Source organism: Adiantum capillus-veneris, chromosome 14, assembly GCF_014529385.1.
Source record: "Adiantum capillus-veneris isolate H3 chromosome 14, ASM1452938v2, whole genome shotgun sequence".
Lineage (NCBI taxonomy): Eukaryota > Viridiplantae > Streptophyta > Polypodiopsida > Polypodiales > Pteridaceae > Adiantum > Adiantum capillus-veneris.
The window spans coordinates 21,181,088-21,206,463 of record NC_140944.1 but is presented as its reverse complement, the minus strand read 5'-3'; the positions used below and the strand labels follow the sequence as shown (position 1 = coordinate 21,206,463).

Genomic DNA, 25,376 nt, shown 5'->3' with positions numbered 1-25,376 from the left:
AGATCCAAAGACCTTGATCTTGAGATCTTCTAGCATCCCATTAGGTTTAATAATAGACCCATTGGCCATCTTCACTACTATAGTTGTGGTCCCAAGGTGAGGTCTTCCCATAGTTTCCCAACAATTTTCAGTCACAATGTTAACCCCAGCGCCACCATCAAGGATTCCCTTCACAGTTAATCCCTTAGTAGTGATTGGTATGGTGGCATTGGATTCATCACCTTCAAAGTATTGTCCCAACTTGTTAACATGTATTTCTATAACAAGGTTCTCATCTATGTTGGGTTGTGGATCTAAGTGTTCCTCCTCTATTGGCATCTCCCCAGCTCCATCCATCTGTGCAAATTGTGGTAGCCCAAACTTCCGTTCTACATTAAGGAAGGCTCGAAGAGCTGAGACTAACTCAGGGTCTTTATATAGTTTGTACATGATGGTGGTTCTAACTTTTGAAGACATGAAATCCATTAATTTCGCAATGTTTAACGGCACCTTTTGGGCTTCAGTCCCTTGACATGGGAAAGATGGGATCTCCATTTCTTCGATAGGATCAAGTAGTCGCTCTGTAAACATTCTTTCCATCAAGAAGTGAGTATGCCCACTTTCCCATGACGTTAAGTCACTTTCTTCTTGGATGACACTAGGTATGGCTAAGGTTCTATGGACTTGGTGAGGTTGTTGTTGTGTAGGGAACACGGTGTTTGTGATCTAGATATGCCTAAGTGCTGGTTCTAGATCCCTTTGGGTATCTTCTACCAAACTCCTTAATTGCTTGACTCGCTCAATCTCCTCTGCAAGGTTTGGATAAGTTCTTATCTTCTTCTTGGATCCTGGCCATTGTGGGTCATAAAGATCTTCCTTGTTGATTTCTATCTTAGTGGTCGTTTTGCTCTCCATGGTTTCACCTGAATCAGAATCCTCTTCAGCATCATTCATATATACAGGGTCGTCATCAGTCCCTATGTTGGTCTTTGAACTAGGGTCTGACTTCGCTGCTTTTTGCGATCTCTTCCTTCGTGTTTTCTTGGGGCAATTGATGTCGTGTCTCCTTCCTCAAGAATATGATTTTGTTTTTGGAGCATCGATCGTGTAAGTACGTTTACTGGTACCACAGGTGTACTTTGTGATGGCTCCTCGGTAACCTCAATCAAATTTAATGGCATGATCTTCGCTGCATTTGGACATTGGGCAATCAAATGATCTATGCCACATCGATTACACATGAGTATCGGCATTGTAGACGTGCTCGCTTCATTTGTTTGCATTAGTGTGGCGTTCTTTTGTAGCCTAATAGGACACTCGGCTACACGATGTGGACCTCCACACTCATAGCATTGAAGAGGTGGTCTCTTAGCAGTGTAATTGATATTTTGACTCTCTTGAATAGCCTTGGTGAGATCTGCTAAAGTCATCTCAGATATCTTTGGCTCCTTAGAAATAGACTTTAGGGTCATTGGCTGATGTCCTGATGCCTACGAGCTAATAGATTTAGGCTCAACAGACAATCTTTCTCCTTGAATCATTAAATTATCCTCCAATTGAAACGCATTGGTAGTGACTACTTCCCAAGTGGTGATACGTCTAATGACTAGGCAATTGTAGATATCCTCATGTCGTAATCCCCTAATGAATCTATCAAGCAATTAATTATTGTTGAAGCGCTCATTTGGATTACAACGAGAATTCAAATGCTTCAAGCGACTAATAAAGTCTCTCACTGACTCTCCTTCCTCTCGCTGGGCTTTCTTGAGCTGAGAGGCTACACCCCAAAGCACTCCCTCTCGTATGTATTCTTTCGAGAACAATCTCCTAAGAGTAGGGTAAATCGTTTTTTCTTCCACCCTTAGGATTCTAAACCAATCCCCTGCCTTCCCACTTAAGGTTAGGCTTAAAGCATTACTCTTATGCAAGTTATTGTTGTTGGGATATAGGCGCATGTGCCTTGCCCGGCCGCCCAGAGTCTGGGCGGCCACTGACTCGTATACCTTATACATAGCATAAGTGTATACGGGGTTTCTCACTGATGGAGTCTCCCCACCCATATCTGTGTGTCATGTACTCTTCTCCTTCCTCTTCTCTTCTGCACAGTTCCTTTAATTGGTATCAGAGCCAAGTTCGGTGCGTTTTTGCAGAATCGTGCGTGCGCACTTTTCAGGCAGATTCTAGATCCGGAGCTTGGAAATTCACACTCGGCGTTCCGGGAGCATTTTCAGTAGGTGACCTATAGTTTTACCCCCCTTTCGAAGCTGTTTATGCCCTCAGAATTTCGTTCTGAGCACTACATCAGAAGATAGGTTTTAGCCCCAAAGAAACCCATCTTGTGTAGATTGGCAAGCAGGAGGTGGATTGGTTTGATTTGCTCGATTATGAGCATTTGCACGTGTTACAAGATCGGGTTTGACTCCCTCAGTACAGGTTGAGTCTAGTACTCCCACAGGTGTTGCCAGTTGTTGCAGTTGAGTGGTTCTTCTGCAGTGTTGTGGCTTGCATACATGGTCTTTGAGCGGGTAATGCTCTATGTATGCTTATGTGGTGAGCAGTAGATCTTGTGAGCAAGTGCAGAGGTTGGTTGTGGATGATATGTTGGTCACCTGTGGTACTCTTTGTGAGCATTTTTTGGACACAGGTTTGCAGAGCTTATGCATGTATGTTGAGTGTAGTTTGATGCGCATTGATTGCTCATTGTATTGAGCTTGCAGGACAATGGTTATTTTGTGTTCATAGACATTGTGCGTGGAAACTCTGGTGAAATTTTCCCAGGAGTTTTATGCGCATAAGTTGATGCGATCCAGGTTGTGATTGCGATTGCACTCAGTGATTACGTGCAGTGTTCTCTGCAGGTGGGAGCTTAGTGCATGTATGCATCGATACCGCACAGTGTGGGCTTGGTGATTAGCTCACGGTTTGGCAGGCATACAGTTATCTTGGCACACTCACAGGAGTGAATATTGTGATCTATACTTGTGTGGCTACGAGCTAGGTAACCGGATTCGAGCACTAATGGCTTGAGGTCTTTCAGCAAGTTTCAGTCACAGGTTTACAAGTTTACAGGCAGGTTTGAGGGCTTATTTGGACGCTGAATTTTCAGCCATTGTTTCCTCTTTGCAGGTGTCCATGTATGGCTCAGTTGTTTTGTAGGCTGATCTCGGACACGTTTGTGACTTGTTTATGCAGCCATTTAAGAGCTGAATTTTGGGGCTGATTTCGAGCCATATAGGAGCTTGGTTTACTTTACAGGAGCCTCATACACTTGGCATTTGGGATTTGCATCATTGCCATTTGTGGGAGCTTTATGCTCACCGATTGTCTCACAGATTTTGCATTGTGACTTTGCCATATTCTTGGACAGTTGGCAGGTGCTCAGACATTGATTTTGCTTTCTAGTTTGCTACATTGTGCTAATGGCATAGATAGGTGATCGCTCAGATTATGATCTCTCCGAAAAGCGCATGTTTGATGGGTCAGACTTTGCAACATGGAGAGAGTGTATGCTTGATGCATTGACACAACGAGGGTTGCATGAACCATTGAGTGGTGATGCAGGTAGACCTTCATGCTTGTCTGACAATCAGTGGGGACAGGAGCTAGATGAGATGGCATTATCTACGATATGTTTGCACCTTGTAGAGTCTATATTTGCTCTTGTTATGTATGAGACGACTACGAGAGCATGTTGGCAGAGATTGCATGAGATGTATGAGAGATCGGAGTCATCTGAGACTCTTGTGAGACAACGGCATTCACATATGCACCGATGTGTTCCGTGTTGGCATTGTGGTCATTCAGGGCACATTAGACGGTGATGCTTTTGTCGTATGAGACAGTACAGGAGGCAGGCTAGTCTCAAGGATGCAGTAGATGCTATAGGCTCCGTTGACTTGATAATTGTTGCAGGATCAGATACAATGTGAGTACCCTAGTGACAATGAGGTCACATTTGCTTCCTGTATTACTCCTGATTTTTTGACATCTGAGGATAGTGCACTTCTTTTGCAGTGGGTGCTAGACAGGGACGCTATTTTTCATGTCACTCCGTATCGTGACTGGTTCAGTAGCTATTCTAGCATAGTGCATGGTAGTGTGCGATTGGCAGATGGGTCACTGCATGAGATTGCTGGTTCAGGAGATGTGAGACTGTCATTACCGAGCGGTGTATCGTACGTGCTCAAAGATGTGCGTCATGTGCCAGATTTGACGATGAGTTTGATCTCCGTTGGTCAGCTCAGGGATAGTGGATGTCGGGTATCGCTGCTTGAGCGATATTTTGCGCTGCGTTTGGGTTCGCTAGTGATTGCGAGAGGTGCTAGAGCTTGCACATAGTACCCATTGCACGTAGTACTGGTGCGAGATGGTCGAGTCTCAATCTTGTTTACAGCCATGCAGAGAGACAGAGACCCGGATAGTCTCTTTTGCTCATGGGTTGTAGGGTGCTTTGCATGGAGTGCAGAGTAGTGAGCTCGTTGTGCACACAGTTGGGGCACGACTTGAGCAGTCACACAGAGAGGTGACAGAGTGAGACATGCATGCTTTGCTAGTGACTGATCAAAGCAGAGAGTCAGTTGTGCGAGATACTTCTATGCAGGATAGACAGGTAGAGCGGTCTTGCTCTAGTGAGTCACGACAGGAGAAATTTGTGCAAGAGTCTATGCATAAGGAGTTAGAGCATGAGAGCTCTAGTGAGTCACAACAGATTGAGTGGTCATGTTTGCAGTTGATGATTGCAGAGGAGGCTAAGACGTCAGCGATTATGCAATCATTCCTTTCTATGCTCGATAGTGAGCATGGGGATATAGTTTTGTAGGATATGTCTTCCAGCAGACACCTAGAGCAGCTAGCTAGTTTGCTCTGAGGTTGCACGACAGGTTGATGCGTCTTTTGCGGACAGTCAAGAGATGAATGTGGCTGACACACCTTATCAGTCAGAGATGCCTATTGCCAGGGATATATATGTTGATGCATGCTCCATAGAGCTAGCAGGGCCCGCTAGCATTGCATCGGCATTCGGTGGTCTCATGTATGAGATGCTGATCTTGAGACCGGATATCGCAGCTGCAGTGGGAGCATTTGTAGTTGGGGTTGTCAGTCGTTTGTTGACTGATGATGGCATAGTGCACGAGGGAGATGTGCAGATATTGCATACATACTTGCAGTACGTGTACGTTATGTCTGGTGGTGTATGGACTTACACGGGAGCAGGACAGCCAGATGCACACGATCACAGCCAGCCAGTGGGCATCGGTTGAGAGCAATTTTCTCTTGCCTTTTGTAGTCTTTAGACTAGGTTTCCTTGCTTAAAGGCACAGTCGCCTTTAAGTAGAAGGTTGTTGGGATATAGACGCATGTGCCTTGCCCGGCCACCCAGAGTCTGGGCGCCCACTGACTTGTATACCTTATACATAACATAAGTGTATAGGGGGCTGCTCACTGATTGAGTCTCCCCACCCATATCTGTGTGTCATGTGCTCTTCTCCTTCCTCTTCTCTCCTGCACAGTTTCTTCAATTGTGTTCTCCTAGAGAATCGCATATTTGTTCAAATACCTCGATATGCTTTCTCACATCTCCGTCTCAACTAAATTTTTGTGTGAGCTTGGCTATTTGTACTGCCTTACTTCTAGGCTCTCTATCAGGCGTGTTACGCATATTCTCAGCAATAGATCGACCAATAGCTTGAACAAACGTTGCCAAGTCACCTAAGTGAACAGGAACCGTGGGTGGAGGTGCTCCAAAGACTACATATGGAGTAGGTATTGGCATTGGGCTTGGCGCGTAGGAAGCCCTTATGTTCCACGTTTGGTACAGTGCCGTGCCATGTGGTGACCCAAAGTTCATATGTTTGGCCCTAGGCATAGCAGACGTCGGATGTGACATGCTAATGCTAGCTGGTATAGTCCCATGAAATAAGAACTTGGGTGTTGTGGTTGTGGAGCATAGGTTGTTGCAACAATGGGAGGGGTAGGGGCTACATGAGTACAATGACCCATAGGTGCATACGATTGGTACACACTTGTAGATACTGTTGTGCAGGCATTGAGCTACCATGTAGCGGTGCTTTACTAACAAATGAGGTCCATGGCGTGTTTCTTGGCATGCCCATCATTGGGGTAGGCATGGTAGTTGTGGTGTTATCAAGGGAAAGATTGCACTGAGACCCCTGGCGAAATAGCATATGGAGGATCCATCAGACTTATCGAGAGAGTCTCCATTTGCGATAAGGTCGATTGTTTAGCCTTTCCTGTATCCAAGAATCTCATGAGACCCGTTGAAGGCATGTTGATCCCCTTGATCTGTCTCTCTAACTCAATGACCCTATGGACGACCTCACAAACTCTTTATTGTTGATCCTCCACACTACTAGCACCCATTGTGGATTGTAGGACATCTAACCAACCCACGTGATAGGTGTGACCTGTGTATAGATTGGTTAGAGTTTTCGTTTGTAATTCGTACTCCCATTTCTCATTTAAGAACTCTCCATCTAAGCTTGAGGTGCTAGGGGGATCCTTTGAACTAGATGCAATGGGGCTGTCTATGGGTTGACCCTTAGCGGTCGCTAATTCAGGAGCACTCGATTGCTCTCCTAGCAAAGATTTTGACATAGGAGCTTTCGCTTTTAACTCTCTTCGTTGCTCCGCCTTGCGTAAGCTCTCAATTTCATTTTTCCTAGCCGCAATGATATATCCCTCAACCCCTTGCACTTCGGCAAGGCTTCTACCATCAGGTAATATAACCTTGGAGGGAAATAGCTCTAAAGAGTCAGGGGGTGCAGTGAATGGAGTATTCACGTGCACATTCTCTAAGGGCATAGGGTCTACGTTGGTCATGAATGGAGAACTTACTTCCCCACCCCCCTCATTTACATCATTAGCTTCATGTTTGGAGCGAGTGACTCTACTAGAGGTTTTCTTCAAGCGGCTAAGCACGCTCGGACCAGACATCGGGCCCATGGTATGCATGTCTTGGCTTGAGCTATCGGGATTAGACATTGGGAAACCCTCCATGACGTTGTAGTCAGAAGAAGAGTCACTAGCCGCTATGTTTTGGTCTTGGTTTGTACTACCTTGGGTCCCCGCTGAGGGCCCGGAACCTAAGATAGGTGGATATTGAGAACTCCCGTAAGTCAAATTTCTCTTTAGTTGCTCTACTAGAGGTTTTCTTCAAGCAGCTAAGCACGCTCGGGCTAGACAGCGGGCCCATGGCATGCATGTCTTGGCTTGAGCTATCGGGATTAGACATTGGGAAACCCTCCATGACGTCGTAGTCAGAAGAAGAGTCACTAGCCGCTATGTTTTGGTCTTGGTTTGTACTACCTTGGGTCCCCGCTCAGGGCCCGGAACCTAAGATAGGTGGATATTGAGAACTCCCGTAAGTCAAATTTCTCTTTAGTTGCTCCGTCTCTAGCAAACGATCAAAGCGCAGATGCATGTGCCTTTTGACACCCTACAAGCGTCGACGAATAACCTCGAAAGTTAACCGCTTACTTTTTTAGGCGTCCATTTTCACTCATTTTTTTATGTTTTTCTATGTTTTTTAATGATCGATTTTTTTTATTAAAATGTGTGATAGCTCGAAACTAGCATATCACTCAAAGGGTCGCGATGTATTTTACAGTACAATGTTCGGTCACTTGAAGCTCCGTTGGTCCTCAAAAAAATGGATTTTTAGCTACGTGTGAGACTAAAATACGTAATTTTAAATGGGGGACTAAGGCATGAGCCTGGACGTGAGGTTAGGCTTGGGTCTGAGAGATATTTCCAATCCCGGTCTTACCTTTAAATTTTTTTATTTATTTATTTATTTTTATTTTTTTTAGATAAGATCGCCGCAGCCTGCACGCGAGCACACACACACTCTACCTACTTACTTACAATCAATACACCTACTCTTACACACTATCACAATTTATTAACTCTAAGAGATCTACTTCTTACTTACTGTACTTTACATTACACAGAACTAACATTATGGATCTACAACCTTAATACTAACACCTTATCACGGAGAAAACATAGTACCTTTCAAAACCTCATTAACAAAGAAATACACAGTAGCAAAACAAAATCTTTCTTCTCAACACACACACCTTCCTTCTCTACCTTTCCTACAATTGAAATTGCACCACAAAAGAAGCACAGAATGCCATTCAAGCTTAGTGTATGGCATTCCTCGACAGCGACGCCAAAAATGTGCGCGTCCGTCGCACGTATCAATGCAAGAACTTGTCGATACACTGTCTACGAGCCACAAATGGCTCCAAGCACGCAACTAGCTTAAACTAATAAGCTCAAAGATGGCGATGGTGTGTCACTCTCACTGCTCTACGCTTGCTGTCGTTGAAGATTCTTTGTCGCGAAGAAGGGCCGCCGTTGCGCCGCGCTCAATCGCTACGCCATCATTGCAACCCTCTCTCTCTCTCTCTCTCTCTCTCTCTCTCTCTCTCGCATACACACACACACAAGGAGATGAAGAAGAAGAAGATGAAGATGGAACAAGAACACTTCAATTGCACAAATGAAAGTAACTGAATTTTAAGTTTAGTTGACTTTAATATGAGCTCGCCCCATTCACACTTGGGCACCCATGCTTAACCAACTAATCCCTTGAATATTCCAGTTACAGTGTGCCTCTCATCGGCAATCACTTTTATCATTTTCCTATTGGATAGACAAACCCGATACCTTACTCTACCAAATAAATGATATGTCCGTCAGTCTTAGGTGATAAGAATGTGCGTAAAGGTTAACACCCCGACAAACAAACCATTGGGTGAGACGGTTAGCTCAATAGTAATAATATTGGATAGCCAAGTTCAAATTGCACTCACGTGAAACGTTTTACTGTGATGAGTATATGCAACAAAGGTGTTTGTGGAGATTTCGATTAAATGGGAATGCTAAATGAGCTTTCCCATTAGCATTAGCATTAGCTAATGTGAAAATTCATATTAGGATCTAAAAGAATCGTCAAATGAAAGAAAAGACATCTAAGGTTATGAAATGAAATGACCAATCGATGGACAAAGTGAACAAAAAGAAGATTTCAACTATTCATTCACACGAAAGGTATGTCCAATCAATAATGAAATTAATAAATTCCAAATGTCCTTTTACCTATCTTCTTCTTTCAACATACACCATACAAAAGTATTTCTTTTTTTCCCCCAAAACTCACAATTTGTGAGTTATTTGTATTAAGCACAGCATAAAATTAAAAAATAGCCTCAACCTTAGGCCGAGCCTTGACGTGCTAAAAATTACAAGTTGGATGTCTATCGCCTCTCATCAAGGCTTAACAAAGTAGGTGAACTACATGTCTAAGCTTTTACTTATCATCACAGGTTGACAACACGCAATGGGTACCTTTAGATCAATCTCCCGAGTCTTGCTTGCTTCCGAGCGAATAGATCATCACTTGGCTTGAGGGGGCTAGACCAATTATTCTTGCATGACATGGCTTTAGAATGGGGTTTCTTACTTTGTGACAACCTAAATTGCAAAAGAATACATTGAAGGCCCGTGATTTGCAAGGTGAACCTTTGAGGAGATTCCACAATTGGTCTATCGCAAGAGCAATTGGTGAAGGAAACCTCACGGTCTCCAACTTATGTATTGTACAACCCCTTTCTGCAAAGTTGTCCTCTCAATGCACATGTGGTGCTTGGGGTTCTTTGTATAGTCTTTGTTGAGGTAATATAACATGTCTACTCACAATTGCGAGTGGGGTTGGGACAAGGGGGGGAAAGAGAAAGACAGAGAGAGAGAGGTCACAATTAGAATTATCAAGATCATACAAAGAGTTTGCATATACATTGAAAGCCCATGATTTGCAAGGAAATTTTATTTCACAAGTTTCACCATTGGAATTGTAAAGATCATACAAAGAGTTAGTATATTCCAAGTGTTGTGATAGTTAATACTCACAGATCCCAGTTTATTCCCTGTTTACAAGTCAAGGGACTATTAAAAAACTAAAATGTCTTTCCTACTTATTCTTATCCTTAACTTTAACAATATGGGCTTTCTCCTTGGTGGCAACCCCAAGACAGTCTTTGCTTTTTGGTGCTTCTTATGGTCTCAGGGTGGCTCCCATTGTCAACCAATGTATGGTCTATGGTTGGATGCCATGGCTCGATTGGAGCAATTCTGTCTTTCATTGTAACTTTCTTGATTTCTTAATATAAAATAAAAAAAATCTTTTGGAAACAAAAAGCTAAATAGGAAATCGTGAAATTCTCTTACGAAGAGATACATTCATAAAATAAAAACTTGGATTCAAAATATTCTACACCTTTCTCCTTGTTCTTCAAGGCAAACTTTAACATGCCAAAAAGAGAATGGTGTGGAGATGCTACTTGTTTTTTGGGTGGACCCGAAAACAAAATTTTTACCCAACTAGATGATAGCAACAAACAAGCCCAACCCTATTGAGGATACATCCAAACACAACCTAAATGCAAGGGCATGGCTCCAAGAGCAATGGAGTATTATACCATCGTTGCAATGCTCTCTCTCTCTCTCTCTCTCTCTCTCTCTCTCTCTCTCTCTCGCATGCACACACACACAAGGAGATGAAGAAGAAGAAAATGGAGATGGAGCAAGAACACTCTTCAATTGCACAAATGAAAGTACTGAATTTTAGGTTTAGTTGACTTTTATATGACCTCGCCCTATTCACACTTGGGCGCCCATGTTTAGCCAACTAATCCCTTGAATGTTCCAATTACAGCGCGCCTCTCATCGGCAATCACTCTTACCATTTTTCTATTGGACAGACAAGTCCGGTACCTGATTCTACCAAATAAATAATACGACCTCCATCTTAGGTGATAAAAATATGCGCAAAGGTTAACACCCTGACAAGCAAGCCATTGGGTGAGACAGTTCGCTCAACAGTAATAATATTGGACACCCAAGTTCAAATTGCACTCACGTGAAAGGTTTTACTGCGATGAGTGTATGCAACAAAGGTGTTTGTGGAGATTTCGGCTAAATGGGAATGCTAAATAGGAATGCTAAATGAGCTTTCCCATTAGCATTAGCATCAGCTAATGTGGAGATTCATATTAGCGTCCTAAAAGAATCGTCAAATGAAAGAAAAGACGTCTAAGGTTATAAAATGAAATGACCAATCGATTGACAAAGTGAACAAAAAGAAGATTTCAACTATTCATTCACACGAACGGTAGTCCAATCAATAATGAAATTAATAAATTCCAAATGTCCTTTTACCTATCTTCTTCTTCCAGGCTTCTTTGAGAATGCCAAAAGAAAAAAAAACATACACCATACAAAAGTATTTCTTTTTTTCCCCCAAAACTCAAATTGTGAGTTATTTGTATTAAGCACAGCATAAAATTACAAAATAGCCTCAATCCTAGGCCGGGCCTTGACGTGCTGAAAATTATCAGTAAAATGTCTATCCCCTCTCATCAAAGCTTAACAAAACCAGCTTACCAAAGTAGGTGAACTACATGTCTAAGCTTTTACTTATCAACAGGTTGACTACACGCAATGGGTAGCCCTAGATCAATCTCCCGAGTCTTGCTTGCTTCCGAGCGAATAGATCATCACTTGGTTTGAGGGGGCGAGACCAATTATTCTTGCATGACATGGCTTTAGAATGGGGTTTCTTACTTTGTGACCACCTAAATTGCAAAAGAATACATTGAAGGCCCGTGATTTGCAAGGTGAACCTTTGAGGAGATTCCACAATTGGGTCTCCAACTTATGTATTGTACAACCTCTTTCTACAAAGTTGTCCTCTCAATGCACATGTGGTGCTTGGGGTTCTTTGTATAGTCTTTGTTGAGGTAATATAACATGTCGACTAACAATTGCGAGTGGGGGGGTGGGGTAAAGGGGGGGGGGGGGGGGAGAGAGAGAGAGAGAGAGAGAGAGAGGTCACAATTAGAATTATCAAGATCATACAAAGAGTTTGCATATACATTGAAAGCCCATGATTTGCAAGGAAATTTTATTTCACAAGTTTCACCATTGGAATTGTAAAGATCATACAAAGAGTTAGTATATTCCAAGTGTTGTGATAGTTAATACTCACAGATCCGAGTTTATTCCCTGTTTGCAAGTCAAGGGACTATTAACAAACTAAAATGTCTTTTCTGCTTATTCTTATCCTTGACTTTAACAATATGGCTCATAACGGGTTTCTCCTTGGTGGCAACCCCAAGACAGTCTTTGCTTTTCGGTGCTTCTTATGGTCTCAAGGTGGCTCCTATTGTCAACCAATGTATGGTCTATGGTTCGATGCCATGGTTCGATTGGAGCATGTCTGTCTTTCATTGTAACTTTCTTCATTTCTTAATATAAAACAAAAAATTTCTTTTGGAAACAAAAAGCTAAATAGGAAATCGTGAAATTCTCTTATGAAGAGATGCATTCATAAACTAAAAACTTGGATTCAAAATATCTACACCTTTGTCCTTGTTCTTCAAGGCAAACTTTAACATGCCAAAAAGAGAATGGTGTCTAGATGCTACTTGTTTTTTGGGTGGACCCGAAAACAAAATTTTTACCCAACTAGATGATAGCAACAAACAAGCCCAATCCTATTGAGGATACATCCGAACACAACCTGAATGGCAAGGGTGGCTCCAAGAGCAATGGAGTATTATGCCCCAAATCTCATAGAACAAATTTACATCTACCCTCACCCAACAATATCATTGCTCTTGGAGTATTATGCCCCAAATCTCATAGAACAAATTTACATCTACCCTCACCCAACAATATCATTGCGGGTTCCATATGAATCAAAGAGCAAGTGCCAAAGGACAACGAACCAGAGGTCTCTTGAGGATAGTTTAATGAAATAGCAAGTATCAATCGACAGCAAACTAGAGGTCTCTTGGGGATAGTCTAATGTAGTTCGTTACACCTTAGACCAAAGGTCTCTTGTTCAAGGCTCGTGGTGCATAAGACTTTTCGAAAGTTTCATTGTCACCCCAATTTTCTTATACACAATATGCATTAGATGAACCTCATATCCATGGCCTTGGACAACAAGAAACTTCTTTATCAATGCACTTGCTACATGGATCTCAAGAAAAAGTTAGGGCTCAAAATGGAAATCCAAGTGATTCAAAGTTAATCCCAAAAATCATAGTCCCTATTTTCGATCTAAATTGCAAGAAAGCTATTAATTTGTATGATTCGATTCCTTTGGAATATTTGAATTTGGAGCAAAATGAATTGGAGATCATTCCTGCGTGGTCGATTCCCCATCTCTACACCAGGCCCTTCACTACCTTACCGCAACTCCTTCACTCATGTGAGGGTTTATTAATGCCACGCAGACGCTCCTTCCCCCTTCATCTCCCCACCACTTCGCAACTTGTGTCTTTATGTTGCACCTAGGATGGGACCTCCAGTGCATATGACACACACACGCACGCGTGCGCGTGCGCAGAGAGAGAGAGAGAGAGAGAGAGAGAGAGAGAGAGAGAGAGAGAGACACAAAGATTGTGCATCACTAGGTCCCCCTACCTTGGCTTTTTCTTATGTTTTTCTCCGCTCGCCTCCATACAAGCGCAAGAGAGAGTCGACGATTGGAACCGCCAATTTTTTCCCCCTTTTTTGATGCATGATATGTGCATTAAAAATCTCTCTCTCTACTCATTGCAACTCGGTGCACAACCTCATGCACGGCCTCTCTCTCTCTCTCTCTCTCTCTCTCTCTCTCTCTCTCTCTCTCTCCTAGGCTCTGTACTGCTACGACACTCCTTGCCTCTCCCCATTTTCTTTGGCTTCTGTGCCATCATTTCCAACACTCGACACTCGTAGTATACGGCTAAGATAGTTTGTGCAAGCCCCTACAGCAACCTGTCTTATACCACCATGGGGAAGAGGAGAAAAAAAATATCTCCGTACTCATGCCCAATGTTGCCATCTCTCCCATGTGGTACCCACATGATACCTTGCCATTGATCCACGCATCGTGCTCCTCACCCCTGTGCAGATAGTTGGCCGTCCCAGGCTGTAGTGCGCCCCATTATTTTTAACCTTGCTAAAGCTTTTGCATTTTCCTTTCCTTTCAAAACGAAGGCATCTACTCAGATTCCCCTCAATCAACCCAAAAACAAAATTGGCACGACCTGCTACTTGCTCTATCCACTAGGTCTGTGCATATTTTGGCCTACCAAGAAAATATGACATATACAAATCTAAACTCTAACCCCCCTCCCCCCATGGATCTCAAGAAAAAGTAAGGGCTCAAAATAGACATCCAAGCGATTCAAAGTTAATCCCAAAATGTTGGCCTATTTGCTCTATCCACTAGGTCTTTGGCCTAGCAAGAAAATTTAACATATACAAATCTAAACACCCCCTCCCCCCTTTTGGTAGATTTTATTTCTATGAATTTTATTGCTGTAAGAGCACGATGATTTTAATTAGAGAGAAGAAAAGATAGTGTAACATTTTGTAAAGCCACATATTGTACATCTTTTCTATTGATTCCACCTCTTTGGCTTCGTTAACTAGCCGGTGCCCTTCAATGTTGTGGGCATCACACCGTGCCCTTGTCATCTAGAGTTGGGGCTGTACTCATCCACATAAATAACCAGTTCAACCACAAGGTACATGGGCATCAAGGGTAGTTAGCAGTGTTCAGGAAAAATCATTTTTCCAAACATACAGATTTCCTTCCTTGAGTTTGCCAAGAGGAACTTTTAGATCGGGGGTATTTTTTGACTTTTTACACTATTTTTCTCTATTTTAGGGTGGAATTTCTCCTCTTCCCCTCAACCGGCATTTTTGAAATTGGAAATGGCACGATATTATGCTGAGACACATTTTTCCCGCACAGTGGTAGTTAGTGAAAAGAAAGTCCTTGAGAATTGTCGCAAAGAATGTGTACTTTGTTATGCGATTTGGAGCGAGCATCACAAATGATAAAAGTCGTGTGGGTGGTCCTTTCGCGCTAACCGCGAGCTTGAAAAAGAGAGGCAACAGTAAGAATGGGTCAAAGTAGAGAGAGAGAGAGAGAGAGAGAGAGAGAGGGGGGGGAGACCTTCTGTGTGTGTGTGTCCTAACTTACACCTAATCTCTGTAGGAACCAGTAGTATACAATTTGTAAACGGAACGTACAAGTATGAAGTCATTCAGTACGAACTTTGTGTGTGCAAAAAAAACTTGGAACTTGGAATGACGAGAGAGAGAGAGAGAGAACATGCGGGTAAATACTAAATGTGTGTGTAGCTGTATGTTGGTGGGAGTTTGTGATGTGAAAGACTACGTGCGAAATATGTGAGGAAAAAGTAACGTAAATGTGAAGTGCGTGTGTGTGTGTATGTATGTGTGTGCGCCTCTCTGGAATCTTGAACAAAGAAATAGTGAACATGCATTTGACGTTGTAAAAGGAACCCGCCTTGAAAAGGCCGTCTCTCGAAAGGCAGGACCCACCTGTGACCTGGGCTTTTTCCATGCAATGCAAGCAACATACACTATACGATATACACCAAAAGAGCTGGCCAGTCGGATTGAAAAAAGGCCCAAATTTCTAGAGTTATACCAACCGAACCCCCATCTCTTAATCTATCAATCTGTGCTGCATTAGGAGATTAATAGGCCTAATCTGCATTTTTCCGCACCTATCCCTGCGTTTTGATTAGGCCAAAGTTTTGATAGGAAACGCTCAACAGCGGCATGGGCAAAGTTGCCACCACCCTCGGCAGACAAGCAAGAGTCTCCATCTCCATCCTCCCCTGCCTCGTACTTGGCACCCTCATCTTTGGTGCATTCTACGCCCGCATTAGCCTCCTCAGTGTCAAGTCACCTCTCGCCGCTTGTCGAGCTCCCCATGAACTTTTCTGCAGTAACAGAAAAGCGCTATCCTCTGCATCAAATCCACCTTCCCTTACCATCTTCACCGCCCCTGCACGCCCCTTCTCCAACTCCTCAGATGACCCTCAATACCAAGCTTTGCTGTCATGGCTCCGATTGCGACCCACTCCCAAAATAGTGCTGCTCGGAAAAGACGCATCATTCTACAACGTTTCTCAGCGGCTATGCGATGAGGTCTCTGTAGAGCCCAATATCGATTACAGTATGTGGGGCACTCCACATGTGCATAGCATGTTTGCAAGAGCTCAACAAGCAGAGACAGAGTTCTCCATGGTTGTGGACACAAACATTTTTTTGTTTCAAAATGTAATGGAAGCCTTGCACAGGATCCATCAGATTCATGGAAAATGGGCCCTTGTCGGTAAGCCTCGAGCCATGGATCGTGAAGCTTTTGGGGTCGCCTTCACCAACACACGACTTTCAGGGCTGGTTGATATAATCAGCACAATAACTGGATTTCCTACAACTTGCAAAGACATAGCAGATCTCGTCATGTCAGAGGGAACCCTTCAAGGTCCTGATTCTTATTGGGCTTGGAACAATTTTAAGAGCAATGAACAATCACCTTACCCTCTACTTCAAACGTCAATTCCTCCTTTTTCTTATGTGAAGGGCACCTTTGAGGATTGGATTCATCGGCATTTGATTGAAGGAGTGCGATCACACCGTACGCTTATCGATGCAAGTGAGGCCATAACAAGTGTAAGAGTTGCCTCCCCATTCTCCTCAGTCTCTCCCTCAGAAGAAGAGGCCCGCATTAACAGCATCCTTTCACGTGGTGGTGATCATGATCTTCACTCTGTCACAGCACCTTGGAAATTGATAAGTTGTGCAGACGCAAACATTCATAATCTATGTTTGGTGGAACAGAAGAGAGAACCCTTCATAGTCAGCAAGACTGCTGGTGATAAAGTGGAATCACAAGATGCAATTCGGCATTTCAGCAGTAACGACACAATCCACAGCAGTCCACGTACGCTCGACTTGCTGCTTCCCCTAGTAGCCGACGAAAACAAAGTGGTGGTGATGGTAGGTGGCACATCAAATTACAAGGAGATGCTGCTCAGCTTCATATGCAGAGCCCAGTCATTAGGCATACAAAATGTTCTCATTGCAGCCTTTGATGAGAACTTGTTCGAGTATGCCTATCTGCAAGGTCTTCCAGTCTACTTGGAAACTCCCTCAAAGGAATACAGATCTGCTATAGGCAGCGATGGCAATTGTGTCTTTGCCTCTGAATGCTTCAAACGTGTGTCGAAGCTTAAATCAATGTCAGTCTTGAAAGTGCTCAAAAAAGGTTACTCTGTTTTATGGAGTGACATGGACATTGCCTGGTTCGAGAATCCTCTGCCACAGCTGTTGGCATTGGGAGGCAACAACACTATAGTGATACAGAGTGATGAACCTAATGAGACACAGCCAGAGAACAGCCTCATGGGTGCAAATTCAGGCTTTTACCTCGCACGATCTGATGAAAGCACAATCCATGCATTTGAGGCCATCGTACGCCATGCAATGAAGAGTCAAGCTACAGAGCAGCCAAGCTTCTACACCATTCTCTGTGGTCAGAGAGCAGAGAGGAGGGTGGGCAGGAGACAATGTGTTATAAAACAGACTGGTCTACGCACAGTTTTTCTCGACCACGAGCATTTTCCGAATGGGCATGTCTTTGGGCATTGGGATTCCTCCAATGCAACAGAAGCTTGTAAGAAAAAAGGATGTGTATTACTTCACAACAATTTCATAGCAGGCAAAGAAAACAAGTTAAGTCGTTTTGTAAAACAGGGTCTTTGGTTCTATGATGTGAAGAACCGTATGTGCCTTCAGCCATGGCACCCTATGAGACCTACAAGGGTGAGTACCTTCACGTTTCAAAGAGAATTCTTAAATGCCCTCAGCATCACCCAACCTTCACAAAGGTAGTGTAAATTAGGAGGTGGGTGGGCATCACTAAAGAGACGTACTAGGATAGTCATTGACAAGCTCTCTTCTCGAGGGGCAATTTTTGTATCTGTTGTACGATATCCTTCGGGGACAAACTTGCAATTGTGTTGTACAGATTCAGCCTCCAGGCAAAGTTTAAAAAGGGCCTTGTAGCATAGTATGTCTCAACACTTCTAAGGAGTTTTTGAAAAGACTGCCCATTGCGAACTGCATGAATGTGCAGTTTCTGTAACGACCCTGCATGCTGCGAAACAGAAATAAAGTGTAATGTAAAAAGGCCGCCAGCTTCAACCTAATATTTTAAAAACGAATTGTGTAGAAGGAAATTTGGAACATTTTCAAGTTTTGTTCTTAATTCAATCACCCGAGGTTTCAATCTTGGCAAAGCGTTTTACAAGTGCACTATTTGTTGGCTTGCTACAATTTACATGATTGACTTCAAGGACTCTCTTCTTCTTCTTCTTCTTCTTCTTCTTCTTCTTCTCTCTCTCTCTCTCTCTCTCTCTCTCTCTCTCTCTCTCTCTCACACACACACAAAGAGCGGGTTGGACCCTTTGTTTCACACATTGGCAACATATGTACCCGCGCCTAGAGATCAATAGAAGACTATATGCCAATGGTCTGAGACATACTTTAAAGACAAATTGTTTCAAGGAGCTTCACATCACGTTAAAAAAGCCGAAAGGTACTAACTACATCAGAGCCGACTGGTATTGTACAACATTACAAGGCAAAGGACAATCAAGGGAGATACATCAGAAATTTAAGGCAAGGGAGTAAAGCTAACACCACGAGGGTAGAAGGGAGCTGTAGCAGAAACAACCCACCAGAAGGCCGAAAACCCCAATAAAAGATCTCCCATATCAAACACACTAGCTCGAAGGCAAGAGGTGCACTTCACTAACTTATATCCATCACACAGAAAATTGCATCGAAAGCTGGAGCATACTGCCTATGAGGAGACCGCGCTTTCACCAAACCTTGCATACAAATCCTCAAAACCGCAAGAGCACCAAATACTTCAAAGATAAGTCGATGAAAAGGACCAGCCACCCTCCCGATATTCCTGCACCCTATGTCCGCTATACTATGAAAACAGAAAACAGCACACTGAAAACAACCACAAGCACTACAGACAACCCAGACACACTACAGGCACACATAAGATGAGAAAACAAAGAACCGCACACAAAGCAAACAAAGCCACAAGCAGAGCCCGAGAGCATACAGGGAACAAGGCAAACGCAGAAGAAACACCCTGTAAGGAAAGTGGAAAGAAGGGGGTTAACAAAACAAGGCAGCCGGGCACACAGACAAGGGTAGGAAGAAACGGAAGGAGGCTGCTCCATATCCTGCATCAATAAAATGTGATCGTTCATGGACTTGTTGGACTGTTGAGGGTCCAAAGTCAACAATTGTATCTCAAAGTGAGCTCTCATCATAGGAGTCATCTATTAGAGTTTGTGCATCTCTCTAGATTCTTCCAGTCAGTCCCGGTATCTCCCAGGGACAGGTGATAGGGAGTGAGCTTTGCTGTGTGGTTGTACCCAGCCAAGAGACTCCTGCAGAATCCTGATCCATAGGACTTTCCGCTTGCCTTCCCGGTGCTCCCAGGTGGCGCATGGGACCCTTTGTATATTTATTTTTTATTCTTGGACAATTTTCACGTCGTGGGGCAGCCTGTGCTGGCCATGTGGGGGGGGATATGTCTGCATGTTTGGAGGGAAGCCTTATGGTGTTTTGTCTGGCAGCAATGGGCAGCTTAGAGGTCAGTCCTTAGTGAGAGTCCCTTATGTCAAGGCGATGGGCAGCAGATTCTTTCCTTCAACCTTTCCCCTCAAGGCAGCCCATTCGGTGGGCATCATGGGCAGAGAGGCCGAGCACTTCTCTCGTTGTGCAAGCCTAGGAGGGCAGAGACCTCCATACCCTCTAGACGGCAAATGGCCTGGAGGCCTCTCTCTCTCTCGAGCCATACTCTCTCGACATTCAGAGTGCAGATGAGGATGGATCCTCACCATTTCTTCCATCTTTGTTTCACACACTGTTACATCCAGTTTACCGGGTACCTATTGTATCAGCTGCTACACCCACGTAGTTTTAGATTGTAGTAGTAGTAGTAGTATTTTGTTCCACTTCTAGTTCTTTTGTACCCAGACATGGTATTAGATTCACTATTTTGTAACTGATTGGTCTCATAGGTCATTTTGGCCTTTTGAAGACGTTAATATAACATTTCATTTCATTTCTCTCTCTCTCTCTCTCTCTCTCTCTCTCTCTCTCTCTCTCACATCTTGGGGTGGTCTTTAGTGGCCCGAGGTTCACACTGAAAGTGGCAACAGACACTAGATTGACTCGTGCCTATGCAGCCCTAGGCGGTTTAGAGAGGATTTGTTCGCAGGTTCAGTTCCAAGAACCTCGAACAAAGCTTTGGCTTTTCAACACTTTGGTCGCTTCAGTTATACACTACGGGGTTCAGGTTTGGGGACCGTCTGTTGACAGTGCTGGATGGAGTAATATGGAGAGGCCCTTGATATCTATGATTTCTAGGCTGATTAGAGCCAAGGCCTCAGTTCCTCATGACATCATACGAGCAGAGCTGGCTGCCCCACCTATGGAGGTTGAGGCACTCACCAGATCAGTATCATTTGTACACAGCTTATGGGACACCACCAGGGACAGGTATGCTAGGCTTGCTCTTGAGTCATCCAGACAACTGGCATTACAAGGAGATACATCATGTTGGTATGCACAGATGAGCTCATGGTTTCAGAGGCATGGTTTCAGCATGGACAGGCTGCCCCCTTTCCTGTATTCTCTTGATGCACCATCTTTGGCTCTTACACGCATGGAGATTACTAGACTCATTCGGCAGGATCTTATCAGCTTGATAGCAGGAGGACATGGATAGAGCCATCACGGGAATTGGGTACGAAGAGGGCTTTCTATAAAGAGCACCTTCTCCAACTCACGACAGACGGATTTGTCACACGGCCCAGCTACATGGACACACATCTATCTCATGGGTTACGATGTGCCATAGGCCAGATTCGCACATCTTCACACCAGCTTGGGATTGAGACAGGTAGATTCAGAGGCATACCAGCAGACAGTAGGATATGTCAGTTATGCCATGCAGAGCCAGAGACAGAGTTTCACTACATATGTCACTGCACAGTCTACTATGAGATACGCGGACCCCTTCATTGTTTATTCAGAGATGGTTTTGACTCGTTAGATAGAGTCATGAGATATCAGGATCAGAGATGTCTCGGATTATTTCTACTTGAGATAAAGAGACATAGAGACTCTCTATTGAGAGGGCATAGACAGAGACAGCCCCAGTGACGCATCTCAGATTTCTTCAGTTTGAGTACCACAGAGGCAAAGGGGACACCACCATCACAGAGCTCGGTTCCACCCATACACAAACCAGCGGTACTCTCATTGACCGAGCTATAGAGCTAGGGAGATCGAGACGACCGCGACGGAGGAGGGGAGCCACATAGCACTGACGGAGATTGCGGCAGAGGATTCACAGGATTCGAGCACGACACCCAGAGTGTCGATCAAGATAGGCTTCATGCTACTACTATATTGTATCATGGTGACACTTATCCCTTTGTGGCATGATACCATTGCTCAACCTACCAGCCACCCATAGGAGTCGGTAGCACTCCTATCTCAGTTTTTAGTTTGTAGTTTTCTTTGTTTGTACCCAGACTTGGTACTAGACTCATCATTGTAATCAGTTGGTCTCATAGGTTATTTTCGCCTTTTGTAGACGTTAATATATCCATTCATCTCTCTCTCTCTCTCTCTCTCTCTCTCTCTCTCTCTCTCTCTCTCTCTCTCTCTCTCTCTCTCTCTCTCAGAGGATCATTTTTGCTCTAATTTGGGTGTTTTGATGATGCGAAAGCCAAGTCACTGGTCTCGTCTGCCAAAGTAGATGGCAGTATCAGTAGCAGTTCTGTGGACCAAGGGTCTATTTATCTACAGAATGTCACTTACTCCCCTTGTCATTTATAGACGACAACAAAACAACCCTTGGCATCTCTCTCTCTCTCTTCTCTCTCTCTCTCTCTCTCTCTCTCTCTCTCTCTCTCATTCTGAATGTTTTTACTCTATGTTAGGTGCAGCGGAATGAATGTTTGCGCTTTGCTCAAGATGAGTGCTCCGAACTGTGCTCAAGGTTTCTTTTCTTCTTATGGAAGGTAGAGCCTTCCGTTCTTAATGAGAGAATGCTATGATCACAAACAACGTGAATGGACACTGTGCATGCAAGTGTATGAGACTGAGAGATAGAGAGAGAAGAGAGATACGACACCAGAGACGTTGTAAAACCCTCCTCCGAAGGCCCCACTCTCGTCGGCGAGAGTGGTCTACTTATTGATTGCACAAATTGGTACAAACAGAATGCATGTGACTGATGCAAGTCTAGGCTATGTCGACGACTACGACGGGAATGACAAGGCCAACACTAGGGCTGAAATCTGCAATCCAAAAACGATATGGGCTGAAATCTACGACTAGTCCAAAATGCTGATTTGGGGGGCTGTTTCCGTGGGTCTTTATCGCTGAATATCTGCAAGTTTAGGGCTGAATACTGAGGTTTCTTAAGGCTGAAAACTGATGGTCTTTCCGGGCTGAATCTGCTACTTCTTTAGGGCTGATCTTGATGGTCTTCTACTGCTGAAAAACGCCATGCTTACACCTATCAAAAACGCTACAACGCCATCTGCTGGGGGTTCTATTGATGATGCTGAGTGAAAAGGCTAGGTCTGAGCTTGCTTCCGTCGCGGTGATCTGCTGATGAGAAACACTAGGAGCAAGGGTCAGATGGCAATGGTTCTTCTTGCTTGGAGGGGAAAACCGCCAAGGGGTCTGGTCTTGTTGAGAAGTTGCCTGCTGAGCTTGGCTCCTGTTGCCTCTTCTGCCATTTAGTGCTAGTCTAGGTTTGCTTATATACAAACTTACTCAATTTGCCCTACCTACTTTCCAACAAAAGCCACTTAAAAATAATAAGTGAAAAATGTCAAAAATAGGTAAAATAGGCTAAATGCACTGGAAAATTCCCTTTAAGGATTCTGATGGATTCTGATGGGAATGCTTATGATCATGCTGTGTGCAACCAGAGGATATGCATCTACATTAAGTGACTGGACATGCACGGTCTACGAATAGACTCACAAAAGTGCCAGATCACTTCTAATCTAAACTGAATGGATTGAATTGAAACCCTGGTCATGTTGTAGCTTGTCCACGGACACATAGGGTTGGATGTGTCACATGACACTCTATCTACCTCAATGATCTCTCTTCTCCACACTTGCCTTGAATATGTATGTGGCATTGCAAGTGTTCTCTAGTGTCAGAGGATCTTTTCGGAATTGAGCCAGATTAGATTCAAGGTATCCACAGAATTGGAGGCCAGTTTCTGTGTCTTCGTTGCATCTTTTGCTGCCTATTCTAACATATCAAAGCCTTGGTGTCTCGGTTACCTTGGATGCTCCGTGTAGGCTGATCCAGTGTCATATTGGACTTGACCAAGAGTAATCTTTGATGGGTGTGAGCCCAAATCAGAAGGAACAGGATCATGTCGGTACCATCTGCTCACTACTATTCCCCCAAAGACAGCTAGCATTATGAGTGTCTCAATCGTGTTTTTGCAGATCCCTATTCAAAAGAGTATTCACTTCCTCATGGCTCACTCAAGAAAAAAAAACGTGATGTAATCATCGCTTGGAATCAATTGAGGATGACCAAGGAAGATACCCTAGATACTTAGTGTCAGAGATTTTGAGAAACTTTATTACCGGCCTCTTCTTTCAAGAAAGCTACATTCAAGGAGCAAATAGAGCGATTTTGTTGTGGTCTACCTAAAGAGATACGAGATAATTGTGTGATGTAGAAGTCCCACTCCATGCAACAAATGATAGGACATGCAAAGCAAGGATTTGCATTGCAGAGGCACTCTTATATACCCCACAGATTGTTTACCACTCAGACCGAACCAAGGGGAAGCAACAGAAGAAGAGACCTTCATGCCCTTGATTGTCGGCCAAGGAACGGGCCGAACACTTTAAGGAGGGGTAAATGTTACAGTTGTGGAAAAGATGGACAGGTTTTAGCCAGGCGCCCTAACAAGGCACCAAAAGAAAAGCTTGAGGACAAGTCTGAGAGTTCTAGAGCAACAAAGGAGCGAGCAAAGAAGGAAAAGACAAAAGTTGAACTAATAGCAAACTTTGTGGGGACCATTCATGAGCAAATGGATGAAAGTACGGAGCTCTGCAGAGCGTGGGGCAAAGTGCGAGATCAAGAAGCCAATATCTTCATTTCGACTGAATTGGCGGCTCAGCTGGGAATTACGCCACAAGAAATAGGGCCACCGGTTGACACAGTTCTAGCGCCACTAGGACGGAATGTTGCCATTACACCTGTCATAGGGCAACTTGGGTTGCATTGTCAGAGGTATTTGGGGCATGAGGACTTCTAGATCATGCTTTTGGAGAGGTGTGATATCCTTTTAGGAATGTTGCCATTACACCTGTCATAGGGCAACTTGGGTTGCATTGTCAAAGGTATTTGGGGCATGAGGACTTCTAGATCATGCTTTTGGAGAGGTGTGATATCCTTTTAGGAATGAATAATGTGGTGGTCGACTACAGGGGAAGAAAAGCAACTTTAGAGAATAAAAGGGGTAGAGAAATAGTACTCGATATAAAATTGAAGGACGAGCCTATCCCACTTGTATCGGCTTCGACCATTTCCAGATTAATGAGATCCAATTTGTTTGTTTACTTGATTTTCTTGAATGAGAGCTGACAAGAAAATGTCAAATTTGTTTGACCTTGAGAAGGAACAACATGAATTTTTGCAAGCTCAAGCTGACTGTTTCTCAGAAGGCTTACCATAGGGAGTTACCTCCTCTACGTCCAGGTGGTATGCCACCAAACTAGCCACCTTATAGAGTAAGCAGAGCCCAAAATGAAGAGATTATGAACCAAGTAAAAGAATTGTTGGAAAAAGGATTGATTCAACCCAATACCTCACCATTTTGTTCTCCCCGTGATTTTAGTTCTAAAGAAAGATAGATCTTGGAGAACGTGCATTAACTACAGGGCTCTCAATAAAATCACCATCAAGAACAGATTCCAGATACCCAGGATCGATGATCTACTAGACAAATTTTAGGGTTCTATTTGTTTCAATAGAATCGATCTAAAAAGTGGCTATCATCATATCAAGATTGCTCTTGGAGATGTTCAAATACAAGACCGCCTTCAGGACGTCCTTTGAATTGTAGAAGTATTTGGTGATGCCATTTGGTCTCACTAGTGCTCCTGTAACCTTCAACAGGATGATGGACAGGATTTTTTGAGAGTATAGGTCATTTGTGGACACCTTTTTTGACAACATCATCGTATTCTCCAAGAATGAGGAAGAGCATCGACAACATCTGCTACAAGTATTTAGGCACTATGGCAACATTGGTTGGTGGTGAATGGAAAGAAAAGTGAGTTTTTCTTACGAGAGATTCACTTTCTATGACACATCGTCTCTGCAGAGGGTGTCAAAAT

General features: G+C 43.7%; 2 protein-coding genes across 3 annotated transcripts in view; one reads left to right on the top strand and one right to left on the bottom strand.

Moving 5' to 3' along the window:
• The first annotated feature begins 15,035 nt into the window (after window positions 1–15,035).
• LOC147442056 (beta-arabinofuranosyltransferase RAY1-like) lies at window positions 15,036–18,043 on the top strand. The gene has a single exon (XM_086528381.1). It carries the CDS (start codon window positions 15,658–15,660, stop codon window positions 17,776–17,778), a length of 2,121 nt encoding a protein of 706 aa, XP_086384507.1. The 5' UTR covers window positions 15,036–15,657; the 3' UTR covers window positions 17,779–18,043.
• The window catches only part of LOC147442055 (uncharacterized), a 40,938-nt gene continuing 33,467 nt past the window's right edge, over window positions 17,906–25,376 (bottom strand). The window contains exon 6 of one of the 2 annotated variants that reach the window (XM_086528383.1): window positions 17,906–18,043. The gene's annotated coding sequence lies outside the window, so the exon portion shown is untranslated. The remainder of the gene's footprint in view (window positions 18,044–25,376) is intronic. The other variant, XM_086528382.1, reaches the window with a different exon arrangement.